Source organism: Oncorhynchus tshawytscha, unplaced genomic scaffold (genome assembly GCF_018296145.1).
Source record: "Oncorhynchus tshawytscha isolate Ot180627B unplaced genomic scaffold, Otsh_v2.0 Un_contig_1824_pilon_pilon, whole genome shotgun sequence".
NCBI classification, from domain to species: domain Eukaryota; kingdom Metazoa; phylum Chordata; class Actinopteri; order Salmoniformes; family Salmonidae; genus Oncorhynchus; species Oncorhynchus tshawytscha.
This window is the reverse complement of record NW_024609829.1, coordinates 1,115,455-1,140,879: the sequence shown is the minus strand read 5'-3', so window position 1 is coordinate 1,140,879 and position 25,425 is coordinate 1,115,455. Positions and strand designations below refer to the sequence as shown.

At 42.6% G+C, this 25,425-nt stretch overlaps 1 protein-coding gene across 1 annotated transcript; it reads left to right on the top strand.

Annotated features, from left to right (window-relative positions):
• The first annotated feature begins 1,888 nt into the window (after positions 1–1,888).
• On the top strand, positions 1,889–25,090 carry LOC112254194 (plakophilin-1). The gene is made up of 13 exons (XM_024426520.2): positions 1,889–2,164; positions 13,076–13,173; positions 14,139–14,623; positions 14,729–14,870; positions 14,979–15,186; positions 19,479–19,638; positions 20,078–20,195; positions 20,470–20,649; positions 20,840–21,010; positions 21,202–21,355; positions 21,789–21,975; positions 23,014–23,098; positions 23,909–25,090. Exons 1-13 carry the CDS (start codon positions 1,972–1,974, stop codon positions 23,981–23,983), a joined length of 2,256 nt encoding a protein of 751 aa, XP_024282288.1. The 5' UTR covers positions 1,889–1,971; the 3' UTR covers positions 23,984–25,090.
• The last annotated feature ends 335 nt before the right edge of the window (positions 25,091–25,425 follow it).

Here is a 25,425-nt window from a genome sequence, read left to right as displayed (position 1 = left end):
GTTTGTTATAGTGTGATTACTTCTTAGGATCTGCAAATTAATGACTCCACTTTATTTTTTAAAAACATTTTGTCATTTTAGCAGATGCTCTTATCCAAAATGACTTACAGTAGTGAGTGCATACTTTTTCAGACTGATCCCCCATGGGAATTGAGCCCACAACCCTGGTGTTGCAAGTGCCGTGCTCTGCCAACTGAGCCACACGGGAATCAACACTCAAATGACGCTGCAGCTTTGGAAGAGCCTACAGTCTTTCAGACATTCTGTTCATATCATCTGCTAAGCTTAGTTAGTAATTTAATAGGTAGAGCATGGCGCTTGCAACACCAATGGTTGTGGGTTCGATTCCAGTCACAGTGCACCATTCACTTTGGAGTCTTGCTGTATAAAGATATCTCCATTTCGTTGTGGTTCTAATTGACCTTTTTAACCACCAGAGGGCAATGTTGCACATGTAGCAGATACTAACCACCTGAGGATAGCAATACAATTCTAATGGCAAACCAAACAAATAGACAGGCAAGATAAGGTGACCCATGTGATATACCATTCAAAGATTAACCATGTGATGTCTCCCATCTGTGGTATAGTCTTTGCTGGAAATGCAAACACTTACACACAAAGATCTTCAACTTGAAGAGAAATAGATGTATTTTGAAATATGGACCTTTAGTACATTTACTTACCATATATAGGTATTGTTTCTTTGTTTACACTGGCATTTGGGTTTATTACAAGGTAATAATCATATAGCCGACCACTGACTTTTGGAAACTACAAACCGTAAGTGTGCATAGATAGTAGGATAGAAGTGCTGTTACTTCAACACAAAAGTTAAACTCTGCTCTAATGAGTCATTTAACATGTCTGAACATCAACACCTAATTCCATTTTAGGGTTTCCTGAGAAGTGGGAAATGAATGCTTGGTGCAGATTGCCAGGTATAGTTTGGCCACCACCCATAGCAATAACTGCCCTAGGGCGCCAAGCTGTGCCCATGGGTGTGGTGCTGCTTTGTTTTGTCTACACCAGAGCATTTGGCCAGTGAAGAGGAGTTGCCTGGCCTAACAGCATACAATCTGACAATTGAAATGGGTATTTTCCCAGGGTATTCTCACAGGCTTTGTTCTTCAAAATAGGTTATGTTTGATCAACTGTCATAAAGAGATAAGAATCATTAGACAAATAGGTTCACCATATTCAATATCACATTTGGGAGTGTTTTTTTAATTTATTTTTACAAAAGACTCCGTGAAGGCTTACATCCAATGTAATTAATTTCAATTTAGTTCCTCCAGAGTCTGACCTTTGCTCTCACACGTTCCTCAAATAAAATCAGATTGTCGATCACACCTAGCTTTACCTATCTCACTTTGTTAGAAATGTGTCACCGGCTTGAGCGATATTGAATAAGGCGGTACAGAACGATCTATTCATGAACATCTTGAGGGTCAAAAGGGGTGAAGAGTAGTCACAGTGCAGAAAGGTGTGAAGAGCATAATTATTAATTCCACCAGTTGCCTGACTTTGATTGCTGAACTCTCGACCTTGCTCTGGGTCTGGTCTTGGGTGGAGATCACATCATGGATGTTGGCTACCTTAAACAGTCTTATGATGAATGCAGTGATCACCAGTGAATTCAGTTTATTTATTGAATGTTATTATTGAGCATATTGTTATTAACATATTGTTGCCTGGGAGGGGGTCCCTGGGCAAGAAAAGGTTGAAGACACCTATTCTACAGAATCTTCAGTCAGCAGCCGCACAGGAAGACATAATTACTAGTAAAATGAACCCTTACTTTCATTCCCACCCACACGCACAACCGTGTTATTGCTTTGTAATGGGCGTGGTTCATTGTTTAGGGCAGGGCAAGGTGCATTGTATATTCGATTGCACGTACAAACGCCACCTGTACAGACCTAGGAACGGACTGTCGCCTTTGTTAATTACAGCTGGAAACGGACCTTCATGATGACAATGGACCCGTTGAAATCGGCCATGTCCATCGGGAATGTGGATGAGACATCTCTTGCTTTGCCATCCGATAAAAAACTTCGGTCCAAACAGCAGCGAGTCTTGGATCAGGTGCAAACCATCAAGAGGGGCAAGTCGAAGTACAGTAAACATGGATCTGTGTCGTCGCCAACGACATCCCCAACGAGTAAGCAGAGGCCTAATTATTATTATAGAAACATAGATAGCCTAATAAGTTATTTGTACGCTATTTGATTTGACCTAAAGTCAAATCTGGTTCTGGTTTCATTATTATTATTTTTTACATACGATGTGCATTGTTGTGAATGATTTAGCGTATTCATTGTCAAATATGAAAACCGCACAAATACAATTTCAGCAACTCCACTTTTGTAGTCTGTTATTAAGTAAACAAAGTGCAACATTTGTCATTTTAATATCAAAATAACCATATATTTAGGCCAACTGCTAAATATTTAGAATCCTTTACTATTGAACCAATACAAACATCGACTTATTGATGGCTTTCTTTTCCTCATTGTGCTCCTCCTGCTTAACTTCAAAAAGTTATGAAACCTGTACAGGGCGATTAAAGCGTCACATTTGTTAGAGTTGCTCTTTGAGATTTATTAATTGATATTAAAAGCACCCCTATTTTTTTTTACACAAGCCAATGTATGGCTACAAATACTGAATCAGATTTTAGAAATGTGATATTACTGTTGACCTTTTGTAGCCATATATAATACAAATATTGTGTATTTGTAAGTAGCACTGAAGCAGTCTTATATTTCATAGCCAACCTGCCTAAAGTGGAAGAAATTGTCAGGAAACACCTGAAATCAACCTGTACACCTCTCAAATGTTGTTGAACTACTACACACGAATCACCTCAACACATGTCTTTAAAGGGTTACAAACCTGTTACGTTATCAAGTAAAAAGAATTGCCAACACACCAAAGGAGTTACCATATATAGCAAATATTTTGAGAACATGGCTTGTTTCCTCTGAATATGACCTTAAACTAACATAGGCTTTTACATTACACTATGATTTATGTAATATCACCTTGATATGAAACTGTTACCCAGTGGATTTAAGCCATTTGTATGAGATACTCTTTGGGATGTGTTAATTGCTATTAGAATGGATGCCCAAAAATTGGGGCATGGAACCCTGATTCTTTTTAACATAATAATCCATTATAATCGCCAATACTGAATCAGATTTTGGAAAGGGGATATTACTGTTGAATTTTTGTTGCCATTTATAATAAAACATATTGTGGATTTGTGAGTAATGGACCAGCCTTCAACAATATGCCATTATATTTAATAAGCAATGTGACCTAAGTGGCAGAAATCTATCTATAAACCACTTTTGTTGAACTACTACATGAATCACCTTAACAAATGTCTTTAAAAGGTTAAAGACATCATGTTATCAAGCTTTTAAAAATCCCAACACACCCCGGGAGTTGCATTATTTAGCTAATTGATTGAGAACAAGGATAATTTCAAAATGACTTTAAACCGGAGATGGTCGTTCTAACATAGGCTTTTACATAACCCTAGCCGTGTCAAGAAAAGCTAGCCACAGTTTTTGTTCACTTAAAATATTATTCTTGTTGGTTACCTAGCTAAAGGAAAACAACAGGCAACATATACTGACCAAAAATATAAATGCAACATGTAAAGTGTTGGTCCCATGTTTCATGAGCTAAAATAAAAGATTCCAGAAATGTTCCATATGCACAATCTTATTTTGTCTCAAATTGTGTGCACCAATTTGTTTACATCCCTGTTAGTGAGCATTTCTCCTTTGCCAAGATAATCTACCCACCTGACTGGTGGGATATCAAGAAGCTGATTAAACAGCATAATAATTACACAGGTGCAACTTGTGCTGGGGACAATAAAATGTGCCGTTTTGTCGCACAACACAATGCCACAGATGTCTCACGTTTTGAGGGAGTGTGGAATTGGCATGCTGACTGCACAACTGTCCACCAGAACAATTGCCAGAGAATTCAATGTTTATTTCTCTACCATAAGCCGCCTCCAATGTCATTTTAGAGAATTTGGCAGTACGTCCAACTGACCTCACAACAGCAGACCATGTGTAACCACGCCAGCCCAAGACCTCCACATCCGGCTTCTTCACCTGTGGGATCATCTGAGACCAGCCACCCGGACAGCTGATGAAACTGTGGGTTTGGACAACCGAAGAATTTCTGCACAAACTGTCATGAGCTTCCCTGAGACAGTTTATCTGCGTGCTCGCCATCCTCGTGTGTTGGCGAGCGGTTTGTTGATGTCAACGTTGTGAACAGAGTGCCCTATGGTTCCGGTGGGGTTATGGTATGGGCAGGAATAAGCTACGGACTTTGAACACAAATGCATTTTATCTATGGCAATTTGAATCCGCAGATATACCGTGACGAGATCCTGAGGCCCATTGCGATGCCATCACCTCATGTTTCAGCATGATAATGCACAGCCCCATGTTGAAGGGATCTGTACACAATTCCTGGAAGCTGAAAATGTCCCAGTTCTTCCATGGCTTGCATACTCATAGACGTGTCATCCATTGAGCATGTTTGGGATGCTCTGGATTGATGTGTATGACAGCGTGTTCCAGGTCCCACCAATATCCAGCAACTTTGCACAGCCATTGCAGAGGACTGGGACAACATTCCACATGCCACAATCAACAGCTTGATCAACTGTATGTGAAGGAGATGTGCGGCACTACATGAGGCAAATTGTGGTCACACCAGATACTAACTGCTTTTCTGGTCAATGCCCATACCTTTTTTAAAGGTATCTGTGATCAACAGATGCATATCTGTATTCCCAGTCATGTAAAATTAATATATTAGGGTCTATTGAATTCATTTCAACTGACTGATGTCCTTATATGAACTGTGACTCTTTGACATTGTTGCATGTTGCATTTTATATTTTTGTTCAGTGTATAATATTAAATCTAGCTATCTACCCAGCTAACAAAATTACGTCCTTAGGGAAATTGGTAGGGGACCAACAGGGAATGTTGTGAGGTGATGGTTATTATTACGCTGGGGTGGTAACTTCAGGGACAGCAGGCTCATACTTACTGTATAGGCAGCACACTTTACCAAAACAGGCACAATACAGTTACTTTGCTTTCATTGTCAAAACTCCTGAAAGATGCTTGGCTGTTGGAGTCCACAATGCACTTATTTTGATACGTAGAAAGAAGCAAGTATCAAACCTTCCAGTTCTGGAACATTGTTCTTGAATTTTAAAGACTTGTGATGATTTTTCTCTGTGTGCACAGAACTAGAGATTTTGGTATTTCTGTTGAAATATTAGAGGCCTTGGCACCAAGGTTCTTTGCACTGGACAGAGCAAACTACGCAAGGTGGATTCCTATCCACATTCAAGACATGAAAGCTCTACCGGCTAACATCAGAGAAGCATTCTCAGACTTCTGGGTCTTGCCAAAAACACAAAACAAGTTCTCATTCATGCAACTTGACCAAGCCCATGAGAAAAATCATTAGCTGGTAAAAGGAACATGGGGGAGCCATTGGACTAACAGAGAACCCCACTGCCTTCTGGAGATGGATATTAGCGGGACCTGAGCAGGCCAGACTACTGGTTGGTTTTGAATTCCAGATTTTGAATGTAGATTTCCCCCTTCAACACAATCTTCAACACAAGCAAAGTTCATCGCACAAAAACCAAGAAACCACCATCTCAAGCAACTCAATATTAGGAAGGTGTTCTTAATGTGTTGTACACTCAGTGTATAGCTCAAGGAAGTCATTGTGGATAGGAACACATCCATCCATCAGAGCATTAAGAGGAATATTGTACCACTGCTTAAAAATGCTAAGGCAAAGCCAGTCACAAAATAGAAAAAGCAAATATCAGCATTAAAAAGTGATTGCACACTTTTCAGCCAACTTTACATTGCCAGCAAGTTCCAAAATGGAAACATGGATGAGTTTTTCTCTCATGAGAATAACCCATGTCCTCCAATCCTTTTTAAATACCAGATTGCTTAACCTTGCAACCCCAAAATCTGCTAGGCATGATCGCTGTAGATTCCTACCTACCTGTGCCCCTCTTCTTTTGATGCCAAAATCATTGACAGAGCTGTCATTGTCCATTCCTTACCTACTCACCAAGTTTACACATTTGGAGAATATGGCAGTAGTGTCTTCCTGCCTTGGCTAGAGCACCAGTTGAAAAACGGCAATATAATTTATATTGTGTGGGACATTCAACAAGAGAGAATGTGTCCAAATGAAAGTTGGGAGACAATCATGCTTCCATGTAAATTATTTGATTTTCTTAGAAATCCTAACAAACAGGAGCTTTTCAAAATGATGACACAGACTGTGTGCCAATTAATTTGAAGGTGGAAAAGAGATCTACAAAAGGTCACAAAGCAAGCAAGTATAGTGTAGAAAATCATTGTACCATCGAAACTTAGACTTGCTTTCAATGAGAATGACAGATCTATAAGTCACATTTCTATGTGAATTTGGTCGGGGCTCCCAAAAAGTTACATATTGCAACTTTAATTCAAATGAGCGTGCATTTACCACGTCTGTTTGGTTAGCAGTGTTTCGGTAGCGCACACACACACGATAGTACTTCCGGCGCCGACAGAGATGGCCGCCTCGCTTCGCGTTCCTAGGAAACTATGCAGTTTTTTGTTTTTTTACGTGTTATTTCTTACACTAGTACCCCAGATCATCTTAGGTTTCATTACATACAGCCGAGAAGAACTACTGAATATAAGATCAGCGTCAACTCACCATCAGTACGACCAAGAATATGTTTTTCGCGATGCGGATCCTGTGTTCTGCCTTACAACCAGTGTAACCGAGTGGATCACATGCAGCGACCAAAAAAAAAAACGACTCAGAAAAAGAGGGAAACGAAGCGGTCTTCTGGTCAGACTCCGGAGACGGGCACATCGTGCACCACTCCCTAGCATTCTTCTTGCCAATGTCCAGTCTCTTGACAACAAGGTTGATGAAATCCGAGCAAGGGTAGCATTCCAGAGGGACATCAGAGACTGTAACGTTCTCTGCTTCACGGAAACATGGCTAACTGGAGAGACACAATCCGAAGCGGTGCAGCCAGCAGGTTTCTCCACGCATCGCGCCGACAGAAACAAACATCTTTCTGGTAAGAAGACGGGCGGGGGCGTATGCCTTATGGCCAACGTGACATGGTGTGATGAAAGAAACATACAGGAACTCAAATCCTTCTGTTCACCTGATTTAGAATTCCTCACAATCAAATGTAGACCGCATTATCTACCAAGAGAATTCTCTTCGATTATAATCACAGCCGTATATATCCCCCCCAAGCAGACACATCGATGGCTCTGAACGAACTTTATTTAACTCTCTGCAAACTGGAAACGATTTATCCGGAGGCTGCATTCATTGTAGCTGGGGATTTTAACAAGGCTAATCTGAAAACAAGACTCCCTAAATTTTATCAGCATATCGATTGCGCAACCAGGGGTGGAAAGACCCTGGATCATTGTTACTCTAACTTCCGCAACGCATATAAGGCCCTGCCCTGCCCCGCCCCCTTTCGGAAAAGCTGACCACGACTCCATTTTGTTGATCCCTGCCTACAGACAGAAACTAAAACAAGAAGCTCCCACGCTGAGGTCTGTCCAACGCTGGTCCGACCAAGCTGACTCCACACTCCAAGACTGCTTCCATCACGTGGACTGGGAGATGTTTCGTATTGCGTCAGACAACAACATTGACGAATACGCTGATACGGTGTGCGAGTTCATTAGAACGTGCGTTGAAGATGTCGTTCCCATAGCAACGATTAAAACATTCCCTAACCAGAAACCGTGGATTGATGGCAGCATTCGTGTGAAACTGAAGGCACGAACCACTGCTTTTAATCAGGGCAAGGTGTCTGGTAACATGACTGAATACAAACAGTGCAGCTATTCCCTCCGCAAGGCTATCAAACAAGCTAAGCGCCAGTACAGAGACAAAGTAGAATCTCAATTCAACGGCTCAGACACAAGAGGCATGTGGCAGGGTCTACAGTCAATCACGGACTACAGGAAGAAACCCAGCCCAGTCACGGACCAGGATGTCTTGCTCCCAGGCAGACGAAATAACTTTTTGCCCGCTTTGAGGACAATACAGTGCCACTGACACGGCCTGCAACGGAAACATGCGGTCTCTCCTTCACTGCAGCCGAAGTGAGTAAGACATTTAAACGTGTTAACCCTCGCAAGGCTGCAGGCCCAGACGGCATCCCCAGCCGCGCCCTCAGAGCATGCGCAGACCAGCTGGCCGGTGTGTTTACGGACATATTCAATCAATCCCTATACCAGTCTGCTGTTCCCACATGCTTCAAGAGGGCCACCATTGTTCCTGTTCCCAAGAAAGCTAAGGTAACTGAGCTAAACGACTACCGCCCGTAGCACTCACATCCGTCATCATGAAGTGCTTTGAGAGACTAGTCAAGGACCACATCACCTCCACCCTACCTGACACCCTTGACCCACTCCAATTTGCTTACCGCCCAAATAGGTCCACAGACGATGCAATCTCAACCACACTGCACACTGCCCTAACCCATCTGGACAAGAGGAATACCTATGTGAGAATGCTGTTCATCGACTACAGCTCGGCATTCAACACCATAGTATCCTCCAAGCTCGTCATCAAGCTCGAGACCCTGGGTCTCGACCCCGCCCTGTGCAACTGGGTACTGGACTTCCTGACGGGCTGCCCCCAGGTGGTGAGGGTAGGCAACAACATCTCCTCCCCGCTGATCCTCAACACTGGGGCCCCACAAGGGTGCGTTCTGAGCCCTCTCCTGTACTCCCTGTTCACCCACGACTGCGTGGCCATGCACGCCTCCAACTCAATCATCAAGTTTGCGGACGACACAACAGTGGTAGGCTTGATTACCAACAACGACGAGACGGCCTACAGGGAGGAGGTGAGGGCCCTCGGAGTGTGGTGTCAGGAAAATAACCTCACACTCAACGTCAACAAAACTAAGGAGATGATTGTGGACTTCAGGAAACAGCAGAGGGAACACCACCCCATCCACATCGATGGAACAGTAGTGGAGAGGGTAGCAAGTTTTAAGTTCCTCGGCATACACATCACAGACAAACTGAATTGGTCCACTCACACAGACAGCATCGTGAGGAAGGCGCAGCAGCGCCTCTTCAACCTCAGGAGGCTGAAGAAATTCGGCTTGTCACCAAAAGCACTCACAAACTTCTACAGATGCACAATCGAGAGCATCCTGGCGGGCTGTATCACCGCCTGGTATGGCAACTGCACCGCCCTCAACCGTAAGGCTCTCCAGAGGGTAGTGAGGTCTGCACAACGCATCACCGGGGGCAAACTACCTGCCCTCCAGGACACCTACACCACCCGATGCTACAGGAAGGCCATAAAGATCATCAAGGACATCAACCACCCGAGCCACTGCCTGTTCACCCCGCTGTCATCCAGAAGGCGAGGTCAGTACAGGTGCATCAAAGCTGGGACCGAGAGACTGAAAAACAGCTTCTATCTCAAGGCCATCAGACTGTTAAACAGCCACCACTAACATTGAGTGGCTACTGCCAACACACTGTCAATGACACTGACTCTACTCCAGCCACTTTAATCATGGGAATCGATGGGAAATGATGTAAATATATCACTAGCCACTTTAAACAATGCAACCTTATATAATGTTACTTACCCTACATTATTCATCTGATATGCATACGTTGATACTGTACTCTATATCATCGACTGCATCCTTGCCATGCCCACCTGGATTGATGCAAATAATCATGATTCTGCCACGTAGGCTTCTTTGTAGTAGATAGAAAGCCTTTCCGTTTACCCGAAGACGGTTATCATTAGCATCGCTAATGGCTATACGCACCGCACACACACAGACATGTGCCGTTGCCTCTTCAGAAAGTTGCAGGGAATATGAATCACTGATGCATTCTGTTCATGTTTTACGATAAACTTGGGCAAATTAATACATATTATAATAAATGAAATACATTTTGTTGGATACCAAAGATACCTTTGATAGAGGAACCGAAAGGAACAAAATTGAAGTACCAAACCGTTTTTTCATGTTGTGTCGGAAAAGTACAGAAGTTTCTGTGTACCGTGCAACACTAGGGGCTGCGAAAGTGAAGCCCCTCTGTTGTCGGAAATGTCAGGATGCTGGATTATCATGCACTGCATTATGCCATTGTGCTTGATGTATTATTACTCAACTTAATTTCATGAAAATGTTGTTACCATCTACATCAGAGCCCAAATTGAATTCTACCTCTTCAATATATTTGCAATGAGCACCCTATTGCACACCATGGAAGGCCATGTCCACACCCATAGAATGATGTCCACACCACTCAGGCCTGTTCTACATTTTCAAAAGGAAATTGAGAATTGACTACAGCTAATGTTTTCCATCACTAACTGTCTACGTAGCCTACATTGTAAACTTACTCAACTGTATTTATTATAATAAGTAGCCTACATTGGAAAAATTACTCACCAGAGCTCTCACAATAAAACAATTTCAAGAAAGCAAGTTCAAGACAAATATGTACAAACATAAGTAAAATAATTTCTTATTTGTTGTAAGTACTATAGCCGAACACTTTTTACATTACATTTGAGTCATTTAGTAGACACTCTTATCCAGAGCACGGTTTTGCTCAATTCCGAATTTAATTGAGAATGACAATTCAGTTCTTGAATGTGAATTTAATTTGAATTGAAGTAGTAAACAGCACACATAGTTGCAAATATAATATGAATGAAAGGAAATATAATTTAATTCAGTGAAATTCAATGAAATTCAAATGCCTCTGCTATTCTATATCAGGTGTACCCTATTTAAGTGATAATGCCAGAGAAGCCGGTGTTTGGAGGATATATTGGCATGGGGGTGTTGTTGAGGGCCGGCAAACCGTGCCGATATATCCTCCAAACACCAGCTTTGAGGGCATTATAACGGGTTACCAACATATTCTAATAATGATTCAAATGTTTTCATTTTTTTTTTGTTGATGATTTTTTTTCATACTATTTCATCCTTCCACAAAATATAGTCCCGATACAAATTTAGGGTTGCTACCCAAGCCAGCTGGTCGTTCAATCTATCGGTTCGGTTGCCAGAGACACGACCCAGTCTTTCAGTCTTTTTGTTCTGTATCTATGGAACAAAAATACTTGTTATGTATTTAGAACGAATGACTGTATCCAGTATCCAGTCATTCGTTCTAAATGTTCCATTACCATACTGGCTGGCAACGTTCTTATCCCTTGCTTGCTAGCTAGCCAACTACGGCTAACTTATAGTCACATTAAAAGTGCAGCCAGAATTACAGCAAAGTCGCTGCATTTGCATTTATTTAAGCAGTTTTCTAGTGGCATTTATTTGGATACATCCATAACAATGAGCTAATTAGGCGCAATTTTGCCTGGCATAGAAAATGTGCTCTCTCGTCAGGACACTGTTGTTCAGAGGAGCTAGCCAACAAACAACACAGCTAACACAATCACTTCAAACTGAAGCTGGAAAGACTGCAAACTAGATGCACTTCATTTCGTTTTACCTTTTTTCAATTGACATTTCTTTGTATATATCCATAAAAATGATGCCAGCTGATTCATGGTTTCAATTAGCTGAGAAACGTTGCCTGGCTGTTTTGTCCGGACTCCCGACACATTCCTTACAATGGGACAGCTGGAGATCAAATTTGAATATTGAAACGATGTTGAAAATGTTGGCGAGACAGACAGCAAGGTTTATACAAATCTCCGCTGTTGAAAACTAAATGTTAGTCTCAAAGAAATGTGAGATCATGTCTAGATGCTTTTTATAGTGGAGATCCAAGTTTTTAAAGTGCCTGGCTGGGCTGACGAGACAGCGGATTGCACAGTCAGATGGAACATAAATAGGCATTTTAATGTCATAGATCCGGTGGTAATTTGTGGAATAGACACCGGCTGGAATGCACTTTTAACCAATCAGCATTCAGGATTAGACCCACCCGTTATATAAACAAATATACATACTGTAATGTACGTAACATCAAACATGTCGTTATATGCATATAAAATATTGTTGAAACAACTGATTTTCAGAAACTCTTAAAATGAATAATCAAGGAAAACAAAACCTGAATGAGAATGTTCTATGTTATACAAAAAAAATCTATATGGGGAAAATACTACCTCTCCCAGAATGCATTAGTTTAACCCTCAAGTTGACCCTGAGGCCTTCAAAAGAAGCCTAAGAAATGAAATGGTTGGTGGAAACATAATTGGGTATTCTAAGCACTTAAAATAGTTTATGAACATTGTTTCCAGAGAAAAGTGAAATATTCTTTGGTAGCTGGAAGTGTGACTTGTCAGATTCAATGAAACTCTCTCATGTTTTATGACTGAGTGGAATTGATTTGAATTGCACTGAATTAAATTATACTTCATGTCATTCAAGTTATACCTCCTGTGGGGTGCGGCCAATTTCAATTTGAATTTCAACTCATGAGTTGAAAGGGAGTCAGTTCCAAAGTTCTGAATTAAGCCTAACCCCGATCCAGAGCAACTTACAATACATATTTCCCTTGAATGCATAAGTTCCCTGTTTATTATCTGAAAGCATAAGACACTGTGGATGGCATGACAATGACGTTAACAGTACAATACCAATCATTTGTTTTTGTCAAAATAGCAAATAGGTATAATGCTTGGTTGGCAGGCTCACTTGAAACATGTTCAAAAATGCATTTTGTCCCACCTAAACAAAACACATTTGATGTTTGACAGTTGGAAAAACATGGCCAAACATAGTTACTGCATCTCTCATCACAGTGCATCTCGTAATGTGATTAAAGATTTCAAACATATTAGTCATTACAGCTTGGAGACTTGCTTCCTCAAGCCCTCAATTTAATCATATCAAAGCAATAAACAGTGTCTCTTTTCTCGCACTCAATATTTTACAGTGATAACTAATATTAACATATTTTAAGAGCCATTTACAATCTCTTGTTTTTCTCCGTAGGTCCTGTGTACATCAACATATTCGCTGACTCCTTTAAGTCACCTACCAGTCTTAATGGGGGTGCCTTCTTTAATGGTACAAATGGCCTCTCAAAAACGGTATGAAGCTTTTCATATTTCACATCACATTCCCTTTTGTTTTAAATACAAAGATAGAAAACACTGTCCCATATTTTGGATAACTGTGCTTGGTTTATCAGTTGTATTTAGCAGTATATCATTTAAGGACAAATTATGGTTCAGTGGTGATCAACAACAACAAAAATCCCCTAAAATCCCTTTTACAGCTTTAGGCGCAGTGGATATTAATGAAAGCAGTGCCATGGTCATCATGGGGTAGTAAATCTGAGACTATTCTCGGAACCCAGAACCATATCTCACATGGCCAGCTACTCATTGTATGGGAACAGTCTGTCATGAGAGTCTGAGTCAGGTGTAACCAGGTGCTGGAGATGACTGACTAACCACAGGACTGGGTGTGAATGTGAGATACTGCCCAGTCATTATTGCTCCAGAAATCTCCAGAAGGCCTTCATTCTTGTTCATGAACAAAGAGAGAAAGAAATCCATATTGACACTCAACATATTATATAGATTATCGTCACACATTACCCTTACTATTACTTAATACGGTTACTAATTACTATTGTCTGTAAACCATTGCTAACACATTATTTACAAATGATGTCTCACACAACTCACAGTCGGTGAGAAAAACAAGCATTCACAAAATGTTCTGTTTGTATGTAGTGTGTCTTGGCCTGTCCTTTCCAGTCCTGATGATGCCTGTCACAACTGTTTATGTAACATAAATCTTATTCTGGAGAGGTGCCCACTACAAATCGTATATGAATAGTTCTGATTTCCCACTGCCCTCTGCCAATTAGACAAGTCTAGAATAGTTATCAATAAAAATAGATTGATTCAATGCAGTACACGGTATTTATCTTCATCAAAGTGGGTCTACGCCTTTGTGTGTATTATGATTTTGGAATGAAGTTGAAAGTGTTGCAATATTCCTGCTTTGTGTCTGCTCGCATTTACTCAATTCCTTCGTCCTGCAGCTCAGCTATGAGAAAAGCACCAAGCGAAGGGTCGTGGCCTCCAAGGAATCTACGGTCCAGAGGAACATGAGCAGCTCCAGCCAGTGGGAGAGACGATTCCCTCTCAGCCCCACCATAGGCAAGCACAACAGCAGCCGCAGTGTGCCTGACCTGGCCCCCTTCCCCACCACTACTAGTACCACCACCACCATGCAGCAGCAGCTACTGCAGTCCTCGGCCCCCGCCCGGCAGCTCCAGCCCAACAGGTCCAGCTTCTTCCTGACCGAGAGGAACAGCAGTCAGGTCATCTCCAATGGCAACAGCTCCTCTCAGGTCGCTGTCAAAGGCAACGAGGTGCAGAAAAGGAACAGCCAGTTGATTGGCACGCGTCAGACGAAAAGTAGTGGCCAGATTACCAGCAGCCAAGGTCGTATTGAGAGGGCACCCTCAAACATCTCTGTGGCTGAGTCCAAGATGTCAGGGATCAAGATCAAGGGTGAAGCGGGGTGAGTGGAATGAGTGAGTGTGTAAATGCTGCTTTGGGCTTTGATGAGTTGCATTTGAAATGTTTGTGAACAGGTGTTGATACATGTATGTGCTTTTCCCAACAGGATTAATGGTAATGGTCAGATAGCTGATATAACCATGAAGGAGGCGGTGGAGTACCTGTCCAGTGGAGATGAGAACTACCAGCTCTGTGGAGCCTCCTTCATCCAACACGCTACCTACTCAGAGGACAAGGCCAAGCAGGAGGTGAGGACATGCATCTGGGTCTCTTGGACCAGGATTAAACAACTCTGTCCTGTCCTGAAGGACACTGTCCCGAATTAGGATGTCTTAACAGTATTACATGTCTCTCAGGTGTTGCGGCTCAAAGGGATCCCCCCTTTGGTGAACCTGCTTAGGTGTCCCAGTCCCCAGGTCCAACAGACTGCCTCCGCCGCCCTGCGGAACTTGGCCTTTAAAGATGCGGGCAACAAGGAGGAGGTCCAGCGCTGTGGGGGCATCACTGAGGCACTGGCCCTGCTCCGAGACACAGACTCTACCGAGACACAGAAACAACTCACAGGTAGAGAACACTATTCTATTTCTGTACACAACACTTCTCAGTCTAGTGATATCACAGAATGCTGACGCTTTGCAGACATGTGCCCCAGTGTGAATGCAAGCGGGTATGAAAGCGAAACACGCTTGTGTTACTTTCTGATACCAAAACATGCATATTTACATTAAATATATTTGTGCCGTAGAGCACAGGAAATCACTCACTCTCACTAAACACACTCCCCTTAAACCTGATCAGATCCTGCTGTCAGTCACACCGGAGTTCTCTTGTGCTGCATTGTGCCAGGGGAACTTGATATAGGTGAGACATCTCACAATAGTCTGTGTGTAAGGGATCTCGTCCTCCTCTTCTAAGGAGGAGAAGCGAGAAGGATCGGAGGACCAAAACGCAGCGTGGTAAGTGTCCATAATGTTTATTTTAAAACATAAACTGACCACTACGAAATACAAAACAATAAACGTGAAATGAACGAAACAGTCCCGTGTGGCGACAAACACTGACACTGAAGACAAACACCCACAACCCAAAACTGAAACCCAGGCTACCTAAGTATGATTCTCAATCAGGGACAACAATTGACAGCTGCCTCTGATTGAGAACCATACTAGGCCGAACTCAAAAACCAACATAGAAAAACAAACATAGACTGCCCACCCAACTCACGCCCTGACCATACTAAAACAAAGATAAAATAACAGAACTGTGGTCAGAACGTGACACTGTGTTCTGGAGGCTAGACCAGCCTGCTCTCACTATTGTCCCGTCTTCCAGAGGCTGTGTTCAATCAACCGGCTCTTGTGTAATCAAATATTTACCCTGGTTCTTGACTAGCAACAGTACTACAGTATCTGTGATATAGATGAATCAAATCAAATTGTATTAGTCACATGCGCCGAATACAACAGGTATACAGTGAAATGCTTACGTACGAGCCCCAAACCAACAATGCAGTTTCAAAAAATATGGATAAGAATAAGAAATAAAAGTAACAAGTAATTAAGAGCAACAGTAAAATAACAATAGCGAGATTATATACAGGGGGTACAGAGTTAATTTGCAGGGGCACCGGTTAGTTGATGAAGTATGGACATGTAGGTAGAGTAATTAAAGTGACTATGCATAGATGATAACAACAGAGTGTAGCAGAGGTGTAAAAGAGAGGGAGGAGGTCAGAGACCTGGCCTTGTGGTGCCAGGACAACAATCTCGCCCTCAACGTGATCAAGACAAAGGAGATGATTGTGGACTACAGGAAAAAAGAGGACCCAGCACGCCCTCATTCTCATCGATAGGGCTGCAGTGGAGCAGGTTGAGAGCTTCAAGTTCCTTGGTGTCCACATCACCAACAAACTAACATGGTCCAAGCACACCAAGGCAGTCGTGAAGAGGTCACAACAAAAACCTATTTCCCCATCAGGAGACTGAAAAGATTTGGCATGGGTCCTCAAGATCCTCAAAAGGTTCTACAGCTGCACCATCGAGAGCATCCTGACTGGTTGCATCACTGCCTGGTATGGCAACTGCTCAGCCTCTGACCGCAAGGCATTACAGAGGGTAATGCAAATGGCCCAGTACATCACTGGGGCCAAGCTTCCTGCCATCCAGGACCTCTATACCAGGCGGTGTCAGAGGAAGGCCAGGTCTCCTCCCTGTCTCGTCATTGTTGGTGATCAGGCCTACCACTGTTGTGTCATCGGCATGTAATGATAGTGTTGAACGCTGAGCTGTAGTCAATTGATAGCATTCTCACACAGGTGTTCCTTTTGTCCAGGTGGGAAAGGGCAGTGTGGAGTGCAATAGAGAATGAATCATCTGTGGATCTGTTGGGGTGGTATGCAATTTGGAGTGGGTCTAGGGTTTCTGGGATAATGATGTTGATGTGAGCCATGACCAGCCTTTCAAAGCACTTCATGGCTACAGACGTGAGTGCTACAGGTCGGTAGTCATTTAGGCAGGTTACCTTAGTGTTCTTGGGCACAGGCACAATGGTGGTCTGCTTAAAACATGTTGGTATTACAGACTCGGACAGGGAGAGGTTGAAAATGTCAGTGAAGACACTTGCCAGTTGGTCAGCACATGCTCGCAGTACACGTCCTGGTAATCCGTCTGGCCCTGCGGCCTTGTGACTGTTGATATGTTTAAAGGTCTTACTCACATCGGCTGCGGGGGAGCGTGATCACACAGTCTCCCAGAACAGTTGGTTCTCCCATGCATTTTTCAGTGTTATTTGCCTCGAAGCGAACATATAAGTAGTTTAGCTCGTCTGGTAGGCTCGTGTCACTGGGCACCTCGCAGCTGTGCTTCCCTTTGTAGTGTGTAATGGTTTGCAAGCCCTGCCACATCCAACGAATGTCAGAGCCGGTGTAGTACAATTAGATCTCAGTTCTTTATTGACGCTTTGCCTGTTTGATCGTTCGCCGGAGGGAATAGCGGGATTTCATATAAGCTTCCATGTTAGAGTCCCACTCCTTGAAAGCAGCAGCTCTAGCCTTTAGCTCATTGCGGATGCTGCCAGTAATCCATGGCTTCTAGTTTGTGTATGTACGTACGGTCACGGTGGGGACGACATCATCGATGCACATATTGATGAAGCCAATGACTGATGTGGTGTAGTCTGCAATGCCATCGGAGGAATCCCGTGAACATATTCCAGTCTTTGCTAGCAAAACAGTACTGGAGCCGAGCATCTGCTTCATCTGACCACTTTTTTATTGATCTAGTCACGGGTGCTTCCTTCTTTAATTTTTTCTTGTAATGAGGATAGAATTATGGTCAGATTTGCCAAATGGAGGGTGAGCGAGAGCATTGTATGCGTCTCTGTGTGTGGAGTAGAGGTGGTCCAGAATTTATTTTCCTCTGGTTGCACATTTGACATGCTGATAGAAATTTGGTAAAATGAATTTCAGTTTCCCTGCATTAAAGTCCCCTGCTATTAGGAGCGCCGCCTCTGGGTGACCGTTTTCTTGTTTGCATGTGGCGGAATACAGCTCATTCAATGCTGTCTTAGTTCCAGCCTCTGACTGTGGTGGTATGTAAACAGCTATGAAAAATACAGATGAAAACTCTCTAGGTAGATAATGTGGTCTACAGCTTATCATGAGATACTCTACCTCAGGCGAGCAATACCTTGATACCTCATTAGTTATCGTGCACCAGCTGTTATTTACAAAAATACATAGTCCGCCGCCCCTTGTCTTACCAGACGTTCTATCCTGCCGATACAGTGTATAACCAGCCAGCTGTATGTTGATAGTGTCGTCGTTCAGCCACAACTCTGTGAAGCATAAGATATTACCGTTTTTAATGTCCCATTGCTAGTTTAAAATTCCACGTAGGTCATTGATTTTATTCTCCAAAGATTGCACGTTTTCTGGCAGAATGGAAGGAAGTGGGGGTTTATTCGATCGCCTACGAATTCTCAGAAGGCAGCCCGCCCTTCGGCCCCTTTTTCTCCGCCTTCACGCAAATCACGGGGATCTGGGCCTGTTCCTGAGAAAGCAGTATATCCTTCGCATCGGGCTCATCAAACACGTAAAAGGAAAAAAAGGATTCTGCTAATCCGTGGTGAGTAAGCTCAGTCCTGATGTCTAGAAGTTATTTTCGGTTATAAGAGACGGTAGCGGCAACATTAGTGACAATGACAGAGCTGTACTGTAGTTAAGTGAAAATGAAACACCTCGTATTTCGTGTCAACCCTGGTCGTGGAGACTCGAAGTGTCACGTTCGTTGGTTGAATTAGATCAAGGTGCAGCGTGGTAGGCGAACATCTTACTTTATTTAAAATGAACACCGAAAAACAGCAAAATACAAAATGAGCGTAAAGTTCTGCAGGCTACACAGCACCTATTCAAGATCCCACAAACTAAGGTGGGAAAAGGCTGCCTAAGTATTATTGCCAATTAGAGACAACGATAGACAGCTGCCTCTGATTGGGAACCATACCAGGCCAAACAAAGAAATAGGAAAACTAGATTGCCCACCCTAGTCACACTCTGACCTAACCAAAATAGAGAATTAAAAGGATCTCTAAGGTCAGGGCATGACACGAAAGGTGCGCAGGCTTTTGTTCTCTTTCCTAGTTATGCTTTGGGAAGTACACGCCGTGCCCGTGTAATAACAGTTTGATCAATGTGCACTGTGTTGGCTATCTAGTATTGCTTATGTTGAATTTATTGTTTGTGTTGAGCTTGCTAAGATCGATGGTAATAATGCCACATGAGTAGCAGGTACCAGCTATTTGAACAACTGCTGCTTCTACTACCACTGAACTACTGCAACTTTGTCCTTTCTCTTCAGGTCTCCTTTGGAACCTGTCATCTGCAGACAGTCTGAAGCCAGAGCTGGTGCGTAGTGCTCTGCCTGTCCTGACTGAGACTGTGGTAGTACCATACACTGGAGATGAGACAAACAACAACCAAGACCCAGAGGTCTTCTACCATGCCACAGCATGTCTACGGTGAGACGCATCAATCAATGCTGTAGACCAGGAGTGCACATTGCACAGATGGATACTGCCAGTTATCCAGGAAGTTAGAGAGACAGACTTATGAACTGGCAATGGGAGGGGCTAATGATGATAGATCCCAGGTACCATCTACGCTTGTTTTGGCATTGAGCGAAGCGCTTAATTCGATTTGTTCCAGTAGCACTGCACTGGCTGAACCTGTAGCTTACTCTCGATACTACTCCTAGCCTCTTCAATTGTGTCTGTGCCAATTTCAGGATTGGGTGAATAGCATAATACAAATTCTTACTGTCACTAATGGATGAATGTACTGTTTTGTTCTAGTCTGTATTGTTATCCACTGTCAGACTACACAATGCTGGCCTGACCTGCCTTTACCTGATGTATGACAAGACCAGTTTAACTTCATTTTCCCCGACTGTCCCAACAGAAACCTGAGCTGTGCGACTCAAGGCAACAGGCAGGCCATGCGTAACTGTCGAGGCCTCGTCGACTCTCTGGTCAGTTATGTCCAGCGTTGTGTGGCTGCAGAGAGGCCAGATGACAAGGTGAGCATGCAACATTGAATTACATAAAATAAAGTTTAAACAGGTAATGTTGAATTCATGGAATATAATTATTCAGCAATAATAGAAAGTCTAGCTCTAACTACATGTGAACGTTTCATGGAATACATTTTCTCCAATGGTTACATGTTTGTTGCTACCTACTTTCTAACTTGGAGTTGGTTGGATCATACTATGAACATGTGTGTGCTCAAATGGAGATACAGTACATGCTAAGCTAACCAACCCTTTAATACTTTGCCTCTGTCTGTGTCAGTCTGTGGAAAATTGTGTGTGTGTCTTGCACAACCTGAGCTTCCAGCTGGAGAGTGAAGCCCCGGCCCTCTTCAGCAGGATCAATGCCCTGGCCAGGACCCCCAGCAGGGCCAACGCCCCCAGTGAGACCGGCCCCATTGGGTGCTTCAGCCCACAGAGCAGCAAGGTCCAGGACCAGGAGGTGAGACAGGCATATGGGTCAAATCAAATCCAGGGAGAGCAGAGAGAGACGGATACACAATAACAACATATAGTATTGAATGATCTATAAAAAATATTTTTATCATTACACACGGCAATTACATGTACATCAACTTCCGTCGTATATTTTCCATCGCCTAAAAAAATCTTATTTTTTTAAACTTTTGTAGAGTCACTTTGACTACCCTGTGATGGAGGAGCAGAACCCTAAAGGAGCAGGCTGGCTCTTCCACTCCAAGACCATGCAGAGTTACCTGTCTCTGCTGGGGTCCAGCCAGAGAGAAGAGACCCTGGAGGCCTGCTCTGGAGCCCTGCAGAACCTCACTGCTTACCATGGCAATGTATGAACAACACTCATCATTTGGATTATTTCATTATATATTCACACAAAAAGTAATTTAAATGCAACAAATGTATAGAGAAAAACATGCACCACATGTGTGTAGAAAAAAACAACATTCACGTCATGGTCCCACTTAACTTAATATGCTTCATAGACCCTTTTATAATGTCTTTATCTCTGTTTCCACAGGTATCTAGTGTGATAAGCCAGAGCATCGTGCAGAAGCTGAACGGCCTGCCTCACATCTCTCCCTTGCTGCAATCCTCCAACCCCAGCCTCCAGAAAACTGCTGTGTCTCTGGTAGGGAACCTGGCCAAGAACCAACGCCTTCAGAGCACCATGGGTGAGCATGGACACCAATCATAGCCCTGTTCTTTGTAGAACAGATGGAACCTAGAATGTTTGGTCGGAGGCAACCTTGTTTCAATGATTGTGTAGTTTGCATTGAGCGCAAACATCTCGCAGGGCCAGTTTAGCTAAGCAAATTTTCTCCTGGTATTTTAAGGCTGCCCTCCCCCACCTCTCTGATTCTAAGCGGTTGGGTACTTGGGTTAAATGCAGAAGACACATTTCGGTTGGATACATTCAGTTGTGCAACTGACTAGGTATACCCTTTCCCTTCACTTTCCCCTTCCCTTCAGAGAGGATTAAACATTTTATTTACACCTGACCTTTGGTTGTTTTAGCTTTTAACATTTTGTGGTTGAATTAGCAACACTTCATAGAGTGCGTTTGCTGGAAGTGAATGACCTAATGGGATGTGTTTTTGTCTGAAGCCCGACAGACCCTACCAGAGCTAGTTGGCATCCTCAGCTCATGGACCAAGGAAGAGACGGAGTGTGATGACACCCTGGCCATGGCGTGCCAAACCAGCCACAGTCTGCTGATGAAGGAGCCCGAGCTGGGGAAACCCCTGCTGACCAACAAGCTGGTCAACTCAGTTAACGACCTGAGCAAGAACAGGTAAGGCCTGGTCAATATTCTGTGTTGCAAAAAAATGTCATGTTAGCCGTAGTTAGTCCTGCGGCTAAGGAGTTGGACCAGTGGCGGAAAAATGGCCCGTTCGATCTGGCAAATGGATGGAGGGCTGCTGGATTCACATCCTCAAGGATACAGAGACTATGAGGACCATGGCAGCATCTCTGATCCAGTGCCACTATGGCTATGCTTGTATCTCATGGTTCAGTGGCATGACAACAAATCTGAAAGACAAACTTCAAACAGCCCAAAATAAACTGATGAGAATTATACTCAAGCTCTAGCCCTAGGACACACATTGGTCATAATATTCAGGGAACTTCCAGTTGATCAACTTCCAGTTGATCTCTGGGTGGTGAAAATCAAACTGAATGGTTTTTAAGGTTATACATGTCCTTGCCCCCAGTTACCTGTCTGGTTATTATTTTAATTGCATTTGAGACTCATAGCCAGTTTTTTCTTCTTTTTTTTGTTCTTTTTTTTGCCAGTTTTGCCATTATCAGGCCGGTGCGCTATAGAAGCATAGCTGAAAAAAAGCTTCCTTAACACTGGTCAGGTGCACAGGAATGGAATGGTGTACCAATCAATATAAAATCCATTCCTACGCTAGGGAGTTTTAAGGTAAACCTTAAGAAATGTTTTATGGGGAAAACGCTTTGAAACTGCACATACTTGGTCATCTATTTGATTGATTTTCCTGTTTCCTCCCTACTGATGAGATGTATTTGAAATGTATTTTGTTTTCGTGTTATAATCTTGTGTATATTTATTTTTTCATGTATTTTCACCAGGACAACAATGTTTGAACAATGATTTGAATGGCATTGTACTGTATCCACATGTGTGGTTTTAATGTGTTTAAAATTGGCCCAAAAAAATCAATAATAATCCCCTCCCATTCCCTACTTTTGGGCCCTTGGGCAAGGCCCTTAACCCTACAACATAATCTCCATCCAGGGGCACTGCACTCACTGCAGCTTTGACCCTGTGCTCATCTCAACTGTGTATGTAATCCCTTGATAGGGATTTCCCAAAGGCCAGCAAAGCTGCAGGTGTGCTCCTCTACAGCCTCTGGTCAGAGAAAGACGTACAGAGTTTCCTAAAAAAGGTACGGATTTTGGGCTGATATTTCAAACAAATTCTGTTTTTGCAAGATGCAATGTGATATCCCTGTTGCAGATATTGACCTCTTTTGTCAGATATGTGTTTTATCTACCAGTTTACTCCTCAATACCAAATGAAATTCGAAGACAACATGTGATTGGGTGGGTTTTACAATGGGGGCAATAGAAAGGACAATCTGAATAGGCAGGCTCAGTCAGGTCAAATACGGTAATCTGTGTGATGACTCATCACCCCTTCCCTGAAGGTAGTTGCTATTATTTCTGCTGGTTCCTTTTTTATGTTGTGAAAACACAGAATAGAGATCCACAGTATCTGTCTGTACTCGACTGGGTGGGGTGTGTCGAGGGTGTGTCGAGGTTATTTCCTCAGTTCTGTGAACCTAATCCACGCCCCAGTCAGGTAATTATCCAAAACAGTGGAGGATGGATGGAGAGATTATGTTCTGTTTGGTGGTATTCTGTACACCTGAAAAAGATTAGATGCATGGGAACCATAGGGGTGCTGAAAAGGTACAGCCAAGGAATCTAGAGAAACAGGTTCGACAGTGCTAGGCTCTGCAGACTTAGGACAACTTATCCCTTGTCTTTTCATCCTTAATTTATAATGACTATAGTTGGGTCTTGATCTCTTCCATCAGTTGCTTGACATTTCAGCTTCACTTGGGCAACACTTGGTGAGAAACCTGATGTGAGCTAGTAACTGTAACTATGCCATAACTTATTATTTTGTCAAGGGGGAAAAAGTCAGTATCAAGGGGGAAATCTAATGTATATTTTAATAATTTGTCCTACAGCAAGGGATGAATAAGGGTTCCTTTGTGAACGACATCACCAGTGCGGCTCACCGGTCTGTGCAGGTCATTGAGTAACAAGACAACTGGCATGGATCTCTTGGCACAACTTCCGGATGTACTAATGGACTTGTGGGCCTATAAACCTACTACGGTACATATCAGATTGGGTCCAGTTAATCTGATTACAACATTTTTACGTTCGATTTTAAAACAATTTATAGCTCATCAGAATGCCTATCCATTATGTTTAGTTGTGTCATTCATCTTACGTCAGTACCAAGGTTTGATCTTGCATTTATATTTCGGTTATTTTCTAGGCTATTTTGTGTTTACTAGAAATCATTTGTTTCTGTTTTCACTGTAAACATGATGATTTTGTATTGATAATGTGTGGTTACTGGGATTGCTTGAATAGGGCCCCTTTGCTTGCATGGCAATTATGGTTGATTGCGTATTTATCTAGCCAGGATAGTCCACTCAGTAACAATTGCCACTGTTTGTCAGGTAGTCCTGAGGCTATACTACAAAGCAGGATCAAGGAGTTAGCCAGCTAACTTGCCTGAATATATATATATAATATATATATATATAGAGAGAGAGACAGGTTTGAAATGGGCATGGTCAAATTGATTAATTGAATGAAACATATCTAAGTTTAGCTTTTTAATGAACCAGATAATCAATAGTTATTTCTGGTTGCTTATCAAGGTTAGCTGGCTAACTAATTGATCCAGCATGCCACTCTGGGTTCCACAGAATCTAAAAAAATATATATAGAAAAACGTACACATCACAAAATGGACATATTGTGATGTCACCGATGTTTAACCTTGTGTAGCTACTGTGCTCCTCCATATGGTATATTCATACTTTTAAGCATGTTTGCTACATTGATGTTTTTCTCCATCAATGCATGGTTTAGATTTTTTTTTGTCACTTGACATTTTAGTCACTAGCTAGGTCACCATCCAATTGGCGTCAGATTTTCATGCAAATATTCAAAAATTTGCATAAAAACAATATGCACATTTTCCAACCAGAAATGTGTTTCCCTCAAATTGACAGATAAAAGGCTGTGCATGATGACGTAGTGCACATAAAAATATTGTTTTGAAAATGTAAATTCCCATGTACCTAATAAAAATACAAGTTAAATGGTTTTCCATTTCATTTTGAAATCTACATATGGTTTTCTCACAATTTTTCTTTTGTTATATGGGGAGTTTGTCCACTCTGGTATTGGAACGTGCTCTCTAGCCACGTATAGGCTACACAATGAGATTATTATAGGCAAAAGAGCTAAATTATTTTTATTTGCCAAACTGCAGCCAAGCATCGATGATCACGTCACCAGAGTAAGACCCTCGATAATTATTGGAAAGGAGCATCAAGCTTATCACCTTGCACTTTCACCACCCTGTGAAGTTCAATGTATTTAATCTGTAGCCTAATAAACTGCGTGCTTTCTCGACGAGTCGTAATGGAAGGACCACACGCCATGTCATCACGTGACTCCC

Coding starts and splice junctions, on each gene's coding strand:
- LOC112254194 (XM_024426520.2), top strand. CDS start 1,972: ATGATGACAATGGACCCGTTGAAATCGGCCATGTCCATCGGGAATGTG. Junction 13,174..14,138: donor CAAATGGCCTCTCAAAAACG/GTATGAAGCTTT, acceptor TTCGTCCTGCAG/CTCAGCTATGAGAAAAGCAC. Junction 21,356..21,788: donor ACGCCTTCAGAGCACCATGG/GTGAGCATGGAC, acceptor TTTTGTCTGAAG/CCCGACAGACCCTACCAGAG.